General features: G+C 38.6%; 1 protein-coding gene across 2 annotated transcripts; it reads left to right on the top strand.

Annotated features, from left to right (window-relative positions):
- Window positions 1–237: 237 nt before the first annotated feature.
- On the top strand, window positions 238–15,274 carry LOC121524228 (protein prune homolog 2-like). 2 transcript variants are annotated; one of them, XM_041809504.1, is made up of 15 exons: window positions 238–353; window positions 3,267–3,318; window positions 3,841–4,001; window positions 4,106–4,159; window positions 4,226–4,300; window positions 4,372–4,407; window positions 4,783–4,845; window positions 4,969–5,052; window positions 6,722–6,883; window positions 6,969–7,214; window positions 7,307–7,409; window positions 9,665–9,796; window positions 11,722–11,808; window positions 12,326–12,424; window positions 14,978–15,274. In XM_041809504.1, the coding sequence occupies exons 2-15, from the start codon at window positions 3,278–3,280 to the stop codon at window positions 15,000–15,002; spliced, it is 1,368 nt and encodes a 455-aa protein (XP_041665438.1). In that variant the 5' UTR covers window positions 238–353; window positions 3,267–3,277; the 3' UTR covers window positions 15,003–15,274. The 2 variants fall into 2 exon arrangements, with proteins under 2 accessions (XP_041665438.1, XP_041665439.1); XM_041809505.1 differs by lacking the exon at window positions 4,372–4,407 and having other exon boundaries at window positions 245–353.
- The last annotated feature ends 1,437 nt before the right edge of the window (window positions 15,275–16,711 follow it).

Genomic DNA, 16,711 nt, shown 5'->3' with positions numbered 1-16,711 from the left:
TGTGCAATCAGCCCTGCACACTCCTGTGTTCCCAGTCTGCAGGTAGGGGCATGCAGGCTGCAGTTCCCACCCCTGCTTGTACAGTCAGAGTCACCATGGTTACAGGGTCGGGCCCTCGCCACAGCAACACACCACACCTCTGCTGCCCTGTAGGCTGAGTGTACACAGAGAGAGAGAGACAGGCGAGGTGTTAGAGTCCGCTTGTAAACTCATAAAAAGTCACTGTGATGTCATCAGGTGAGTCTCCAGGTGTTTGTTCTGAACCTGTCTCACCTGCCTGCTTCAACCGTCTCACCTGGCCACCGCCGCTGCTGAGCGAGTTTCCCGTCGACTCCCTGAGGATCAGACCTGCCGTGAGTCCTTCCTCTTGTTTTAATCTTCATGTTGTCGTTTCTACATTGACCTTTATGTCTCTGCTTCACTGAGACCTGTGCTCTATAAAAACAGATCACCGCCGTCAGACGGAGGCACGCTCACTCTGCTCACAGGAAAAACTTTATTTACTTTTGCTCTGTTTTTCCTCTCAGTCAGTTTATTGTGTGCTCCAACAACCCTCCTGTGTTAGAGGGAAATCCGTCGGAATAAAAGACTTTGTGGGAAGGAAAACAAACTTGGTGGATAACCTGAAAAATGTGGAGTCCTCAGCTCCTGAGAGGAGTTTTGGTCTGGTTAGAAAACAGACCAAACTAGAAATGCTGTCTCTTTATGGCCTACAAAACAAAACGAAACCTTCAGAAACAAGATTAACTATTTCTACGTCTAAATAAGGACACTAGTCGCCTGCTGCAGCGACAGATTTTAAACATTTTTAATACAAAAACTGAGTTCTGACTTAAACCTCTATTGTCTGATGTTTGGTGTGCCACAGGGCTCAGTTTTGGGTTCAACGTAATTCGTCTTCTGCAACCTTTTTCTGTGGTTAACCGTTATAAAGATGCATCTCTATGTAGATGATACGCTGTCGTATATGTGACGGCTCTGAAACCAAAAAAATGGCAGCAAATGATTCTGCAGAAATTGAAAAGCAAATAAAGAAGTGCAGCAAATGAAACCAAAAGAAACCAGACAGTGAAACAACTGCATTACCATCAAACATGCCGCAAATGCATAAACAATAGGAGGTAAAAGGACGTATTTAGAAAACATCTGCAAACAGCCTCACAGCTGATGTGCTCCAGGAATCTAGAGGCACTCAGTGGAACAGTTCAACAAGAGAGGGAACCAGACAGGAAGTGAGTTTGATGTTCTTTTTAGGGAAAATGTAAGTTTGGCAAAAGAGAGGAATGTTAAATTTGAAACAGTGGGAGGTTTAAAGCTGGTTTAGACCCGAGGATGAGACAGCTGAGCTTGAATTCAGTCGGTGCAGGCCCTGGATGTCTGGAGCTCGCTGCAGGGCGTTTCATTGTGTTTGTTTTTGCTCTAGGATGGAAGTTTGACAGCAGAAAGTAATATTACAAATGCAGGCGCTAGGAGGCAGGGCCTAGTCCACATAGAGCAGGAGTCATCAAGTACTTTCACACAACGGCAAGATTTAGTCTTGACAGCTGAGGGGCGGACTTTAAATTAACCAAAATTTTAACAGACATTGGCCTCATTAACATATTATTGTATTAGTATTTGTATTTTCTTCTTATATTTGTATCAACAGTGAGATCTATCCCTATTATCCATAATTCAGCAGGCTGTAAGGTGGCCGGCCTGCCCACAGAATAAGCTGGGCCCCTAAAAATCTCAGAGAATGGGGCCTCCCTTATTGTGATTTAGCACCAACATAAACTCATGTGTGACACTTTTTAACCCCTTTTCACGACTTTATTTAGACATTTCTAACTCATTTTGACAATTTTTGCCACTTTAAAACCAATTTTTGGCCGTTTTGTCACTCTTTAACCCCTTTGTGCCACTTTCCTGCCAATTATTGCCCCTGTGCCACTCTTTACCCCTCGTCACTACTTTGCCAGGCTAGTTTTGCTACAGTTTTGTCACCTTTAACCCATTTTTGATAGTTGCTGCCACTTTTAATCCAGTTTTTGCCCACTTTTCTACTCTTTTATCCCATTTTGCCACTTTCCTGCCAGTTATTGCCCTTGTGTGTCACTCTTTAACCCCTTTTCATGACTTTGCCAGGCTATTTTTGCCCTTTTTGACCCATTTTTGCTCCTTTTTGCCTCTTTAACCTAAATTTTGTCATTCTTTAAACACTTCTCCTGCATCGTTTATCCCCTTTTTACAAATCTTTTTCCAGTTTTGCCACTTTAAACCCATTTTTGATACTTTTTGCCTATTTTTCCTTTTCCAGCCAATTTTTGTCCCTTCGTGCCTCTTATCACCCATTTTGCCACTCTCTCTGGCCATTTTTGCTAAATTTCGCAAGTCTTAACACATCTTAAAAATGTTATTTTTGAAATATTTGCTAATAATGGCTAACAAGTGAATTTCTGTAAAAACAGATCAAATATTAAGTCATTCTGAAACTTTTTTAATAGTAATTGTGGATTTAACAGCTACAGACATTTAAAGCTAAGAGATACCATAAAAACCACATCTTCTTTTCCTCCTTTTCTAAATCTAATGATCTTTTGGGGGCCAAAAAGGAACCTTCAGGGACCAGATATGGCCCACGGGCCACCAGTTGATAATCAGTGACATATAGGCAGGTGTTTTTGAAAATCTCAGCTTTCCTGTGCTTTTGGCCTTTAGTACACAAACAGTTATGGAGGAGGCACTTTGTAGAAAACTCCTTATGAAGATTTTTAGAAACTACATTTACAGCATTAATGTGTAGATGTAGATGTGCTTGTGACATCCCTCTGGTTTCTCCTCTGTTTGCTACAGTATCACTTTGCTATGGTGGGTGTTTTAAACTTACGCCAGCTTCGGATGAGATCTGGTTCAGGATGGATGAAACACTTGATGAGAACCATTTTCATGTCAAGGACGTGCTTTGCCTGTACAGTGAATGACGGACATGTTACAGTGCATTGTTGCGTTTTCTTGTGGACAAATGTGTTTTTATTGTTTTTTTTTTTAGAATGCATCATGCAGGGACGGGAGGAAATCTCTGTTTTCAGATATATCTGCCTACATTTGGGCTGGGCTTCTTTCTGAATTGATTTGGCCTTACATTTTTTCTTACTCTTGTCTTTTCTTATGAGTTTATCAGCTGTCTGATTTACCCTGTCAGCAAAGTCTGGAGTTACTATTACATTTTAAAAGTATAAAGCAGGAAAAACTTCGACACTTCTAATAAGATCATTTATCCACAGGAAACACCATCATGGAGTCCAGAGAGGAGGAACAAGAGGAAGACATGCCCAGGTCAGAATCTGTAATACTCAGCGCTTTTATGCGACGTTACCTGACTCACGGATCCGACACGTGTGGTGAAACATGTGGTGGGAGAGAACGCTTTCTTACCGCTGGTCATTTTAGGACAAAGATGGTCCTGGGTTTCTGGATTGTTTCGTCAATGCACTCTTGGGAGTGATTTTGGTAGGCCGGCCACTCCTGAGGAGCTTCACTGCTGTTCCAAGTCTTCTCCATTTGTGGATAACGGCCCTCACGGTGGTTCACTGTGTTTTTCTAAAACAAATAGTCACACCAAGACTGACTGGTCATTTCTAGCATGCTTTCTGAGGCTCTGTGTTCTTTACAGTAAAGAGAAATGTGTGTATATATTTAATTGGATATTGGCATCAATAGCATGAGTTTATAAAAATTTGCATATTGGATATCAACAAAAATCCAGTGTTGTGCTTCCCTAGAATTACAGTAGCCTCAAACAAGGAAGTTTTATCCATCATAGTTCAATAAAAGGTGTTCCTGTGTTACTGTGTGCAGGTCTCCTGCTGCAGACGTCTCTATCAGTATTACTAATCCTGATAACTCCAGCACTGCTGATCCTGGTGGGACTCCTCCAGCTCCAGTTTCTCCTTCAGCTACCAGTGTGACTCCAGATTCACGGTCTGATGATCAAACGGGTACGAAGTTAAACGGAGCACGTACGTCTTGATTATGACCGTCTTTAACAACTTAAACTTCTGACTTCTTCATTTCATTTTTTAAAATAAACTGTTTAAAAGTGATTTCTAACTTTTCTCCACAGAGGATGAAACAGAAGAGCTGGTTGCCATGGCAGCAGTGAGTGCTGAATCAGCAGGTATGTGTCTCAGTCTGAGGTGAATCTGTCCTCTCTGCTCTCTCTCATTTCTTTATTTCGGCTCAGATGAAGAAAAAATAAGAGATGAAGAACAAGAAGAAGAAGAAAAAACGTCTCTGGTAGCCAAGGAGGATGAGGATGGTGAGTGTCTCTTCGTCTCTTTTTAACTTAAACTTCTGTCTGCCATCCTCGTATCTAACATTTCTTTCCAGCAGGTGAAACAGAGCAGGAGGGCGACTTCCAGCCAGGTAACTCTGTTCAATCTTAAATTCTAGACTAATTTAAATCAGTTTAAAGGTCACATATTATGCAAAATGCACTTTTTCAGGCTTTTCTAACAAAAACATGTGCCACTGGCCTGTCCACTATCCCCCCAAGAATCAGACTGCAATGTACTTTTAGTTATAGGAAGTTGGTAACACAGTGGATAACCTCACTCATGGTGCAGAAGCGTCTCACATCAAAAACAAAAATAATCCACCAGAAACAAGAGAAAAGGAGTGATGACTGAACAAAATACATCTAAACACATTTAAATGCATATTAAACACATCTGAACACTTTACACAAGGGCATGATGGGAAAACTCTAGAAAATCTAATGCTGGGTCTTTTTGTTTTCAGGGTCTGAGGAGGAGAAGTTTGTCTCTGAGCAGAATTTACCGTCACCAACCAGCGACAGACCAGGTAAAAATGATCCGCCATGAAACATAAAGCATTTTTTATCACTGTATAAAACCAATGATGGACTGAAATACAGTAATACCTGATCAGTGCTTGAATCTCTGTGACCTCACTTCCTGTCTGTAGCCCCTCCCACCAGCCTGGCGTTGTCAGAGTCACGGCCAAAGAAGAAGAAAGTCCTGGTGGCTCCAGCTCTCAGTCTGTCTTTAGGTAATAAACGATCATCGATAGACCGCTGCTAACAACAAAGAGTTTAAATAATATACAGAAAGGTTAACAGTTTTTTCAGAGTATCACAAAACAAGACCATTTTTGATTCAAACCAAGTTCCTTTTTAATTCGATTTAATGTAATTTTTTTAACAAACAGGATCAGAAAAACCTGTGTTATTTCACAGCACAGCTGAGTAAATACTTTTGGCACAACTTCACCAACCCCTAAGGTGCACAGAGGATGAAGAAAGCTCCAGAAACATTCATAAAAACATTATTAAGGCCCATTTATACCCCCTTTACGTTACAACATGTATACGTCCTTTTCAAACGGTGTTTGAGGCCAAGGAGGCCAACTCGCACAACTTTTCCTCAAAAAGTTCTGCCAGTTATTTTTCCTTCGTGTCTCACTACAGCTACGTATCGGTTAGTGACAGCAACACAGCCCCCACGGTTTCCGGCGGTACTGCTCCGTATCCGTAAGCTTTATGGAAACGTGCAGAAATACAGACGAAATGAACGAGGAGCATGGACAGAAGGCTCTGTCCGTATCTGGATTCGTATTTAACTCTGAGCATAAATGGGCCTTTAGTGTGTGGGCTCAAAGCCTTCATCAGGGTCATTATTCTACAGCACCAATGCTACATAGAATTTGGTCAACACAGGAGGTTTTTGGTAGTGTTTTATTTGAGGGCCCTGATAACCTAGTAATTTTATTGGAATTGTGGTAATTAACTAGTAATAAATTGGCTTTTATCTGGTGATAACTCTGTAGTATTGAGGAAGTATTTACCTAGTAGTAATGTATTGATTATTAAGTAATTCTTTGCAATGTTGTGGAAATTCTCTTGCAACTGGGTGGTATTTTACCCTTACCCTAACCCTAAACAATCATGGTTTGGCTGGGCATCATGGGGAGGTCGATGGGAGACCCTCAGAGCCTAGCCCTAACCCTCATAATAGTGTAGCGTGAACTTAAATAATTGTGTAGTTGCATTGATTATGTATGGATGATATGGCACACCAAGACTTGGCACTGGGTTAGGGTAAAATACCACCTAACTACCAGAGAGTTGCTTCAATACAAGGAATTACTTCATAATTACTAGGAAATGCTTCCTTAGATAACCATGTCAGCTTATTGCAAGGTAATTACATCTTACTTTTGAGAAATAACTAGATATTTACCACTTATTACTGAAAAAATGATTAGGGCCCTTCAAAATAAAGTGCTGCCATTTTTTTCTTGGCTAAAATCAGTTACTGGCAAACGATATTTAGTGTTTTGTTGGCCTTGTTTTGCACAATAATGTTGAGATATTTTCAGTCCAATTCTTCAGCAATCCTAACCACCTGGCCAGGGTCAGAGGTGAAGATTAGCTTTAGCTATGATGTGCATACATGGTGTCTACTCTGTATTCCACATATAAAGCAGTTATGTAACATATCACTCTGACTGTATTTGTATAACGCCAGTTCATAGTTTTGTTATCTCAGTATGCCACAGAAAAGGCCGGTCTAGGTTGTACTCTTTGATATATATGAGAGAGGGTTACATAAGTGGTACATAAGAGTACATAAGAACTAGGAACATAACATACACAGACAGGGTAGCTTTTGTTTTTATGCTGATTTTGTTTCAGTGGATTCCTCGTCTCTCTCCACAGATCGTAGTGAATCCACAGTATCAGACGACTTCTCCGCGTTGTTCCTCTCCCCCTCACCTGAAGGTGACGATGACGCAGGGCTTGACTTTGACCTGGACGCCATGGAAACGCCCTCAGACAGCGAATCACTGCACTTTCCCATCTATGACCTCAACCTTGAAGGTCAGAGGTCAATGCTGTAAATTTCCTGTTTATTTTAAAAGGTAATACTAGAAACTTCTGATGACACCACACGATCATTTTCCAGATGACCTGCGGCGTCTCGGCGTGGCGTCCCGGCGTCGAAGAGTGCACGCCTCCGGGTCCAGGCCAGATTCTCGGACTGGTTCAGGGTTGGGGATGGACCTGAGTGACCTGGGAGCTCTGGAGAGGGAGGACATGGTGGACAGCCAGGGCACCAGGTGGCGCTGTTTCTCTACAGGCGAACCACCGCAGGAGAGCCGGGTCAACATGAGTGTCCTGGAGCCGTTTCTCAGGGTGCTTTCTCACGGAGGTACGACCACTCTCTCACCTGTTGAACGGATCACCTGGTGGAATCGTCATCACCTGAAACACCTGTCTGACCTTTTTTTCCCCCTCTTTTAGGTTACTATGGAGACGGTATGAATGACATCATAGTTTTTTCTTCCTGTTACCTGCCGCAGAACAGTCTGGAAAATTACCAGTATGTGATGGATAACCTGTTCAGGTACGGCACATCCACATTACTGCTGATGACCTTTGAACTTCATGATTTCAATGTATTTGAAGTATTTTTTGGCAGGCCTAAAATCACACCAACAAAAGCCTAATATGCTAGACTCTGAATGTTGGATTAACAAAAATTAAATCTACCCGATGTTAATCTACTCCTGAAGGAGAGAAGTCAAACTCCCTCTGGGTTTGTTGTTCTCAGCTCAGTGTTCACACTGGTGGAACTCAGAGGCTCAATATTCACGATTTTGTGTGTGTAAACCTTCCTTGCTGTTTCTAGGGGCATAAGAGTGTGTTGCCATGGCAATACAACTAAAGGTGGATCGAAAGAATTTACAAACCAAAACAAACATAAAATCACAAACAGATCATCGAAACAGCTTTGAGGCACTCGTCATTATTTAAATTGATCTCAGAATCTTGATTTCAGATGTTTAGCACTGCTACTTTCTGTCTGACAGAAACTAACAGGTAAAGCAGGAGGGGAAAGGTCTGAGTTGTGCACAAAGGTGGAGTTTGTTTTGGTCTTAAAATCTGCTCTGACAGTCGCATATTAAGCCTTGAAGTACACGTGTTTATCTGCTTATATAAACTGCATGCTACAGCTTAACCACCTACATTTGTGAAGTTTTGCCAAGTGTTATCATTCCTATGTGACCTTTCCTATCTTGCTTTGCTGCTGTCATGATATAGTGCACAGGAGTCGGGATGAATGAAGCATTTGGACTGATTTATTCTGTAAAACATGGGACAGCACAATCAACCACAGTTGTGCAGAAATAACAGGAAGTCGCTCAGATGTCTGTTCCTGCCCAGACTGCAGCGTACGATCGTTTGCTAATGTACAGTGATCATGTAGTGGTATAATTTGTCCAGTAAATGGTAAATGTACAAAAATACAAAATAATTTTGAAAAAAAAAATAATTTGGAAATTTTGTAAGAGTGAGATAAAATCAAAATATACACTGAATTGTTAAAATAAAAATATTTTCCAAGTATCTTGTGCCACATCATCAGTTTATAGATATAAAAGCAACTAAGTCAACAGCACCATCTAGTGGTGAAAACATGCCACAGCAAACACTTCTCAGAAACGCATTAAATCCAGAAAATACAGCTCAATAAAATATAGACAGCTCCAACTAAACATACCTGGAAAACATGAGACAGCACACACAACCATGGTTGTGCAGAATTAACAGGAAGGTGCTCAGACGTCTGTTCCTGCCCAGACTACAACGGAGGAAAGTTCCCGTTAAAAGACGTACCGGTCACGTTCACTCGTTAAGAGCCAACGGCTGCTGGCTAACATTCTTACAAACTGCATTAAATGTTGCTAACGTATTAATTTAAGAAGCATTTCTAACAGAATTCTGTTGGATATTCGTGTTGACTAGAATACAGGTGACTTTAATGCATTATATCCACATTTATAACTGAATTTATGTCTGAGCGAACAGAGCAGCTACTGAGAGCTAGCTAGACTGCACCGCATTAGCGCGACGCAACAATCCGCTGTGGATTTTCAAAATAAAATACAAAACTGGTAAAACCGGCTGCAGTCCCAGTTTAACAGGAATTTAACAATAATTAACGTTTTACACTTACACCTTGCTAACTAGCTTAACACTAGCATTTACCATAAACACGGCAGGTGTACGCATGCTCAGCTAACCTACATGTTTATTCACCCTCAGGTTGTGTTAGCACGAGGCTTACTGGATTACAGGATACATAGATGAGACCAATCAAACAGGAAGTAGAGGTTTAGATGAATTACAGTATGTGGCATTATGGCACACAATCCTGTTTTAGAGAGGATTATTTTTAGCTGACTTTTGTGAGATATTGTCAGCTGGCTCAGTCCCGTTAATATTAGCATCGAGTCTGTTAGCATTTAGCCATTAGCACTTAAACTTCAGGTCCGAAAGGAAATTGAACTGCTATTAACGGGCCAATGCAAGAAAAATACAAAATTTGTAACAAAAGTGTCCAATATCTGATAAAAAAGGACACACCTGTTTCTCCTGAATCCATAATAAATACATATAGCCGTGATTTTCTTTATTTACAGCTAAAATTACACCAATTAGTTTGAAGATAGCTCTTTGGTAGGCATCAGGGCTTCATTTGACTGCATCTAGACAGGTCAAACAAATATACAAAGCGCTAAATGGCTTCTTGTGATCATTTCTGATAAAACACATCAGAGGATGATAACAGATTAAATCTGTGCTCTTACTCTGCAGGTACGTGGTAGGGACTCTGGATCTGATGGTTGCAGAAAACTACGTCATCGTGTATCTGTGTGCTGGAGGCCAGAAAGACAAACTACCAGGAATAGGATGGCTCAAAGAGTGTTACACCACCATCGACAGGAGGTGATTCAGACTCACTGTGGTTGTTGTAGTATTGTGTTTGGGCTCAGATCAGGAGATTCAACAATAGCTCTGTCATGTTTTCCTAAATTTGTCTCTTAAAACTTCTAAGAGAAACCTATGCCAGATTAACGACTTTTTAAAAAGCTAATTAGCATAAAGACACGCCCCTTTCACGCCCATGTAAGAAATGAGACTGCAGGGCTGTGTGCAAACAGAGAAAACAGATATGAGATGAAGAGAAATGAGACATTAGCAGTGAGGTCTCACTTGAAATTAACCCTAAAAATAACTGGACTCCAAGCACAACCCAATTCCAAAAAAGCTGGGACACTGAAAAATAATGAGGATCACAGTCATTGAATTGACCTTCATTCTTGTCCCTTGCTCACTGAGAATTCTCCAGATTCCTTGAATCGTTTGATGATATTCAAGTGTTCACAATTTTAAGTCAAGGAACACCTTTTTTTGCATGCTTTATGTACATCTTACACAACCTTTCTGGATCTGGGGTTGCACAAGAAATGCTTTAACATGGATTTATTAATTCAAGTGGATGTAGTGTTGCTCCAAATGAAACAGAAAAGGCAGGATTTATTATATTTTTAGCACCAGTAGAGGATCATAAATCTATGCTACTGCATGATATACTGGTTTAGATCAGTGCTGTATTAAGAAGAGGATGCAATACAGATGATTAGATGATTTGTTTAGACTACTGATCATGTTTTTGTGCCTACTACTTAATAATGTAAAAAGGGATCAATTGGTAAACATGGTATGAATGGTTTGTTATTATGTCTTTATTAATTTTGCATTTTTGGTGCTGATATGTGCAAAACACATAATTTTATCTTGATTTACCAACATTCAAACATTTGTAAGTGTGCTGGCTGGTTTGCATAACTGTTAAGATGAAAAATAATCACAAATATAAAAGAAATGGGGGCCAACTGACCTCAAAATGTGTGATTTTAAAAATGAAACTGAACTTGATCTTTCTGTAGCACCACTAAAAACAACAACCTTTAAATCAGTGCAGGTGTTTGATCAGGTCTTTCCTCTCCACCAGACACTCAGATGTCATTTGAATCAATGTCCAGCAGGGGGCGCCAGATCTTTACAGTTAAAACTCTTTTTCTGTCATTTAAAACATTCAGAAAATCCTTTTCTAGTAGATTTGTATTCATGTTTGAGATTCTTCATTATGATTTAACCAGATAAAATCGTGTGTATTATTTTTTCTCATGCTTGTTCTCTTTACGGCGATGTTTACTGAACATGCAGCCAACATTTCATCTGTCCATCCTGGCCTTTAAAAAGTCTGACCATGTAGACGTACAGAGGTTCATTTGACTGGTCTGACTCTCTTTATTCATCATTAGCATACATATTAATTCCCAAGCTTTTAAAGGCTTCTGTGTTTGTTTAAGAAAGGCTCACCTGTGCATATGATACTGCACCTGCTCTATTAATAGCTTCATTGTCATAATAATGACACTGTTGGTAATGGTGACGTTTAAGGTGATGCTCAGATTTTATTATTATTTATTTTATTTTATTTATTTTACATCAAACTCAACCAAAAACCATGAAAGCTGCAGTTTGGACCCTAAAAGGAACACAGCCTAACTGAGGGACAGGACTATCAAACATGATTAAAAAGCATCTTTACAGAAGGATTCATACATGCATCTTATTTTACTGATTTTCCCAAAACAGCATGAAAATACTGGAATTTCTTACATTTGTTTTCCTGGCATACAACTGCGACCCGCTGGAAAGCTTCCTGTACATTTTAATGATCACTTTTAGCTAAAACTCAGTCGTATGTCGGGTTTTAGAGGTCTGCTGTTGTGCCCCTGCAGGATGGACCGGGTGAACCCTATGGTGTGATAATAACTGTGTTCACCTGTGTCTTTGTGAAGGTTGAGGAAGAACCTGAAAGGTTTCTACGTGGTCCATCCCACCTGGTACATCAAAGCTCTCATCACCATCATCAAACCCTTCATCAGGTCTGCTGGCTCCTCTTCCTCCTCCTCTCACTGACCTTGACTTTCTCCTCCTGACCTCCTGACCTCGACACTCTGACTCCTCCTAAAACACACAGAGCGTTTACATGCACAGAAGAGCGACAGCGTTAACATGATCAGACCGAGCTAGGTGGAGGTAGCCGCCTCTCATGTAGACCTTCCTGTAGGTAGCAAACAGGTGCTACGTTCAGGTAGTTTCTGCTTTACTGGTCTGTTAGTGAGATCAGCTGGTCTATCAGCTGCTTTAATGGCTAATAATCATTCAATCAACTGAACTGACTTTTCTTCAAGTTTCATTTGAACTGAGGCTGTCAAACAATTATTAATCACGATTATCTCTGAATTTCTGCTGTTGATAAACATGTGCACGCTGTGGTGATATTTATGAAAAACGCCCCTGTAACGGCGCTGCAGTGTCTCGAGTTGCTGCACAGCTGTAGTCATATCATGGTTGTTTAAATCTCTTCCTCTCTCCTCCGTTGTTCCTCCTCTTCCTCAGCTCTAAGTTCAGCAGGAAGCTCCAGTTCGTCGACACCCTCCAGGATCTCTCTGTCTTCATCCCCACTGAGCACGTGCAGATCCCAGACTGTGTGGCACAGTGAGTGACGAGTTTTTATCATTTACTTTTTTGTTTTTTTGTTTGTTTGTTTGTTTTTTACCACAGTTGTTTCACAAGATGCCGAACTTTCAATGTTAGCAGAATCCAATCAGATTCAATCCACTTTACTTATAAATAACTGATGTTCACCAGTGTGCTGCACAGTGACGATTCAGACCATAACACCATAGATTTTAAAGGTCTGTGTATTTTCTGGCAGATCTGTTTCCTGGTTGAAACCAGACTCAAATACCAGCAGAGTCCGTGTATCATCAGTTCAGTTTATACTTGATTGATAATTGAATAATAAATAAATAGAAAATGACTAATTTTTCATTTATCCGTTTTTAAAACCAAATCAAATGATAAAAAAAGGTTCATTTTCTTGTTTTAATTCCTGAAATAAAATCAAATAAACAAGAAATGATTGGTCTTTTTTGCTCTTTTCAGTTATGTTGGGATCAAAGAATGTAACAGAAAAACATCCATAAGCAGCCAATTTGATTTCAATATTCATTTGTGTTACTTTTGCAGGTGTTGCGCTCAGAAAAGCATCCTGAGAATCATGTGTCCATCGCTGAGGAGCTCACTCTTAATGTAATGACATACAGAACACTAACGCCAGCAACACTTGTAGTTAAAAGAACAACTTTTAACTTGACCCTGATGAAGGCTACATGCCTTGTTCTTTTAACTACAAGTGTTGCTGGAGATTTCTGTTCTCTTCAAGACCCTCCTCATCCTCCATGCACCTTGGGAGTTGGTGAAGTTGTGCCAGATTTACCCATTTCAGATATACAGAACACAAACGCCAGCACTGCGTTACACTGCTACTCAGTGATGGGCACGTGATTCTTGGGATGCTTTTCTGAGTGTAACACCGGCACAGAGTTACTGAAATGAATGATGTTATCAAACTGACTGCTTGTTGCTGTTTGTCACATTCCGTTCTTTGATCCCAACCTAAATATCCAAAATAAAAAACAGACATTAGAATGTATTATTTGATTTAGTTTCAGAAACAAAGAAGAGAAAAGGAATATTTTATTTGATTAGGCTTTAAAAACAGATAAATGAAAAACTAGTGATTTTATTCATCTATTTGTTATTCAGTTATCAATCAAACATTAAATGAATGAATGAAACATGGATTCTGGAGAACCTCTTTTTTTCTTTTTTTTCTTAACAAAAGAATGGGAAAAAACATAAAAACAACCTTTTTTTAAATTTTTAATTTTTGTCACAAAAAAGAAATAACAAATACAAAAAAAGATAAAAGGTGGTCCTTTTTTTTTCAATTCCATTATTTTGTTTTCATGTTTTGTTGAAATACTTGAAGAAAAGGAAATCATGTTACCCACTGGGAAAGGGGAACATTTCAAAATAAAAGCCCTCATGTCAACATTTAAGCCATCCAATCAAACGTTTACTTATTAGACTGATTGTTTGTTGATTTATTTTCTTCCTAATACTAATAAAATACACTAAATCACCAGTAATTTTACTGTTGACATTAGTTTTGATACATTGTATCGAGCAAATAAACCTATTATTATACTGTAAAACACAGTGGATGGCTATAGAGGCTTAAATGTTTACATGAGGGCTTTTATTTTGAAATGTCCACCTATTTTTTTTTTTTTTGTATTTGTTATTTCCGTGACTAAAATTAAAAATTAAAAACTGGCTTGTTTTTCTGTCTTTTTTATTCCATTCCTTTGTAAAAACAAACAAACAAACAAACAACAAAAAAAGTAAAAAAAAAAAAAGAAGAAGAAGAAGAGAGAGTTTCTCCTGAATCCATGTTTCATTTGTTCATTTAATGTTTGATTAATAACTGAATAACAAATAGATCAAAAAAATAACTCGTTTTTCATTTATCGGTTAATAATGAAGTTGACAAAAACTAAATTGGATCCCTTTATGAAAAAACATTTTTTGTTTTTTGTGATCAAAATGAAAAAAGGAGAAAACTTCTCATTTTTAAATTTTCTGTCAAAAACGTAATAACAAGAGTTTCTCCCGATATTTGAGTCTGGTTTCAACCAGGAAATGGATCTGCCAGAAAATACACGGACCTTTAAAACAACATAAAATACACAAAAATTAAAAAAAACTACCAAATAAAGCACATACAAATAATACAATCAAATTAAACACATGATCAAGAAAATAAAAGACCCAAAGAGACCAACGTGGCTACAGGAAGAAAGAAGGACAAACAGTGCAGACGCTTCGAGAAGCTTCCTTTTTTTCTTTCTCTCTTTTTGAAGCCACGAAAAAGAAAGAAAATTTGTGATTTCCCTTTCAGTAACAGATTACTTTTGTGAAAATGTAACTAATAACAGGATTACTTGAACACGTTACAACAAAAAGTAATCTGAGTATTCTAACAGATTACTTTGTAAGGCGTTACCCCTAACACTGGAAATCATTACGTTACCATGGCGACTCTGAGACGCTTCTGTCACCATGATTCAGTAAAGTAAATACCAGTGTCACGTCTCTACGATCTGCTGTCAGTGACTCGTTGATTCTTTCCTCTCCCTGCAGGTACGACAGCGATCTGTCCAGGTGAGACTCTGTGTGACGTCAGAGTTAAAACCTTTGATTTCTCCCATGAAGCTGAGAGAAAACTCAAAGACACTTCTCAGTGTTTGAACCAGCGGGTCAGAAGGTCTGCCATCTAAAAGAACAAAAACCCAGCCTGGTGTTTCTCTGGTTTTATTTCCACGGTTTGATCAAACGTTTCAGACTTTATTTCAGAAACAGCATTAAAGCTGAACAGTTTCACTAAAACAGTCGGCCCACTTTGTAAAGTAGTCTACTTAAATAAACCTTATTTTATCATGTACTTGTGATTGATTGTCTCATTTAACAAGATATAATCCTGTTTTATCATCCTGACTCCACAGAGATCTTCATGTTCCTCAGACCGGTCTATTGATGCAGAATGACCTTTCTGTCTTTCTTCCATAATCCTGCTCTGGGTTGATTAATCCTGACTTCATCTATGAAGGCGTTTTTATGAGCTTTAATCTCTTATCAGGTTAACTTGACTTCAAGGTGTCATGTGACTCAAAGTTTGTGTCTGAATGAGAAGAAGAAGAAGAAGAAGAAGAAGAAGAAGAAGAAGAAGAAGAAGAAGATGATGATGATGATTTTATGCCAGATTTACCCTCATCTAGATTTGGAGGATCTGTGAAAAACCCTAAAACTGAAAAAAAGTTAAAAACCTGCAAGAGATCATCTTAAAATGACTGAAAAACACCCAAACTCAGCTGGTTTAACCCTAGGTTGTGTACATTTACCTGCTTTTTATTCTTCTTCTTCCGTTTTTTTTAATTTGTCTGTGTTCATGTATGTGGCATAAATTTAGTCATGATTGTGTATTTCTATTTGATCTTGTTATTTCCAGCTCAGCTCCTACAGTAAGTCTAAAATAAACTCTTTACAAGCAAAAGTTACACTCAAGCTGTTAAGCACAGAAAATGCCCCATTGAAACCCATTCAAACTGCAGTTTTTATTTTCACTTCCATTAAACCACAAAACATACGTTTTATTATATCTGGGTGTCAGTCTGGGCTTTTGTCTTAGAATTGATCATTTTTACTACTCTCCACTAGATGGCATCATTTTGATCGTATTTTGCATATGGAGAAAAAAAAAACATGCTAATCATGCAAAAAATAATAATGCATAAAAATCAGTGTTGCTGCTAATTATTGATACATCCCAGTCTGTAATATTTCAACACAAAAAATTTTGAATGTATTATATTGAACATAATTATTTTTTTCTGTTTTTTTTTTTTTTTTTTTTTTTACATTGCAAGACATGGTGGCATCATGACAAAAACTGGCATTCAAAGGATTCAAATCTTTAGAATTAATGAATGTTTAATATTAATTTTTAGGTCAATTGTAGGTGAAAAAAATCAGCTCAATGAAAGTAGAATTAAATATTAATGTATGATATTTTTTAAAGCTACCGTATGAAAAGTGCATTTTTATGCGCTTAGCAGCTTAAGAGTCAGTATTTGACATTGCACAAAAAAATAATCATGCACAAAAGTCAATGTTGCAGCTAATCATTGACATATCCCAGTCTGTAATAATTCAACACAAAAAAATGTGCATTGAATGTATTGTATTGGAAATAATTCATTTTCCTGTTTTTGGTTCATGGAAAAATATGGTGGCACCATGGCAAAAACTGGCATTCAAAGGATTAAAATTTTAAAAATTCATGATTGTTTAATATAAATTACTAGGTCAGTTGTAGTT

The sequence above is a fragment of the Cheilinus undulatus genome, linkage group 16 (genome assembly GCF_018320785.1).
Source record: "Cheilinus undulatus linkage group 16, ASM1832078v1, whole genome shotgun sequence".
Lineage (NCBI taxonomy): Eukaryota > Metazoa > Chordata > Actinopteri > Labriformes > Labridae > Cheilinus > Cheilinus undulatus.
The sequence above is the reverse complement of the archived record's forward strand: the minus strand, read 5'-3'. Positions and strand labels throughout refer to the sequence as shown.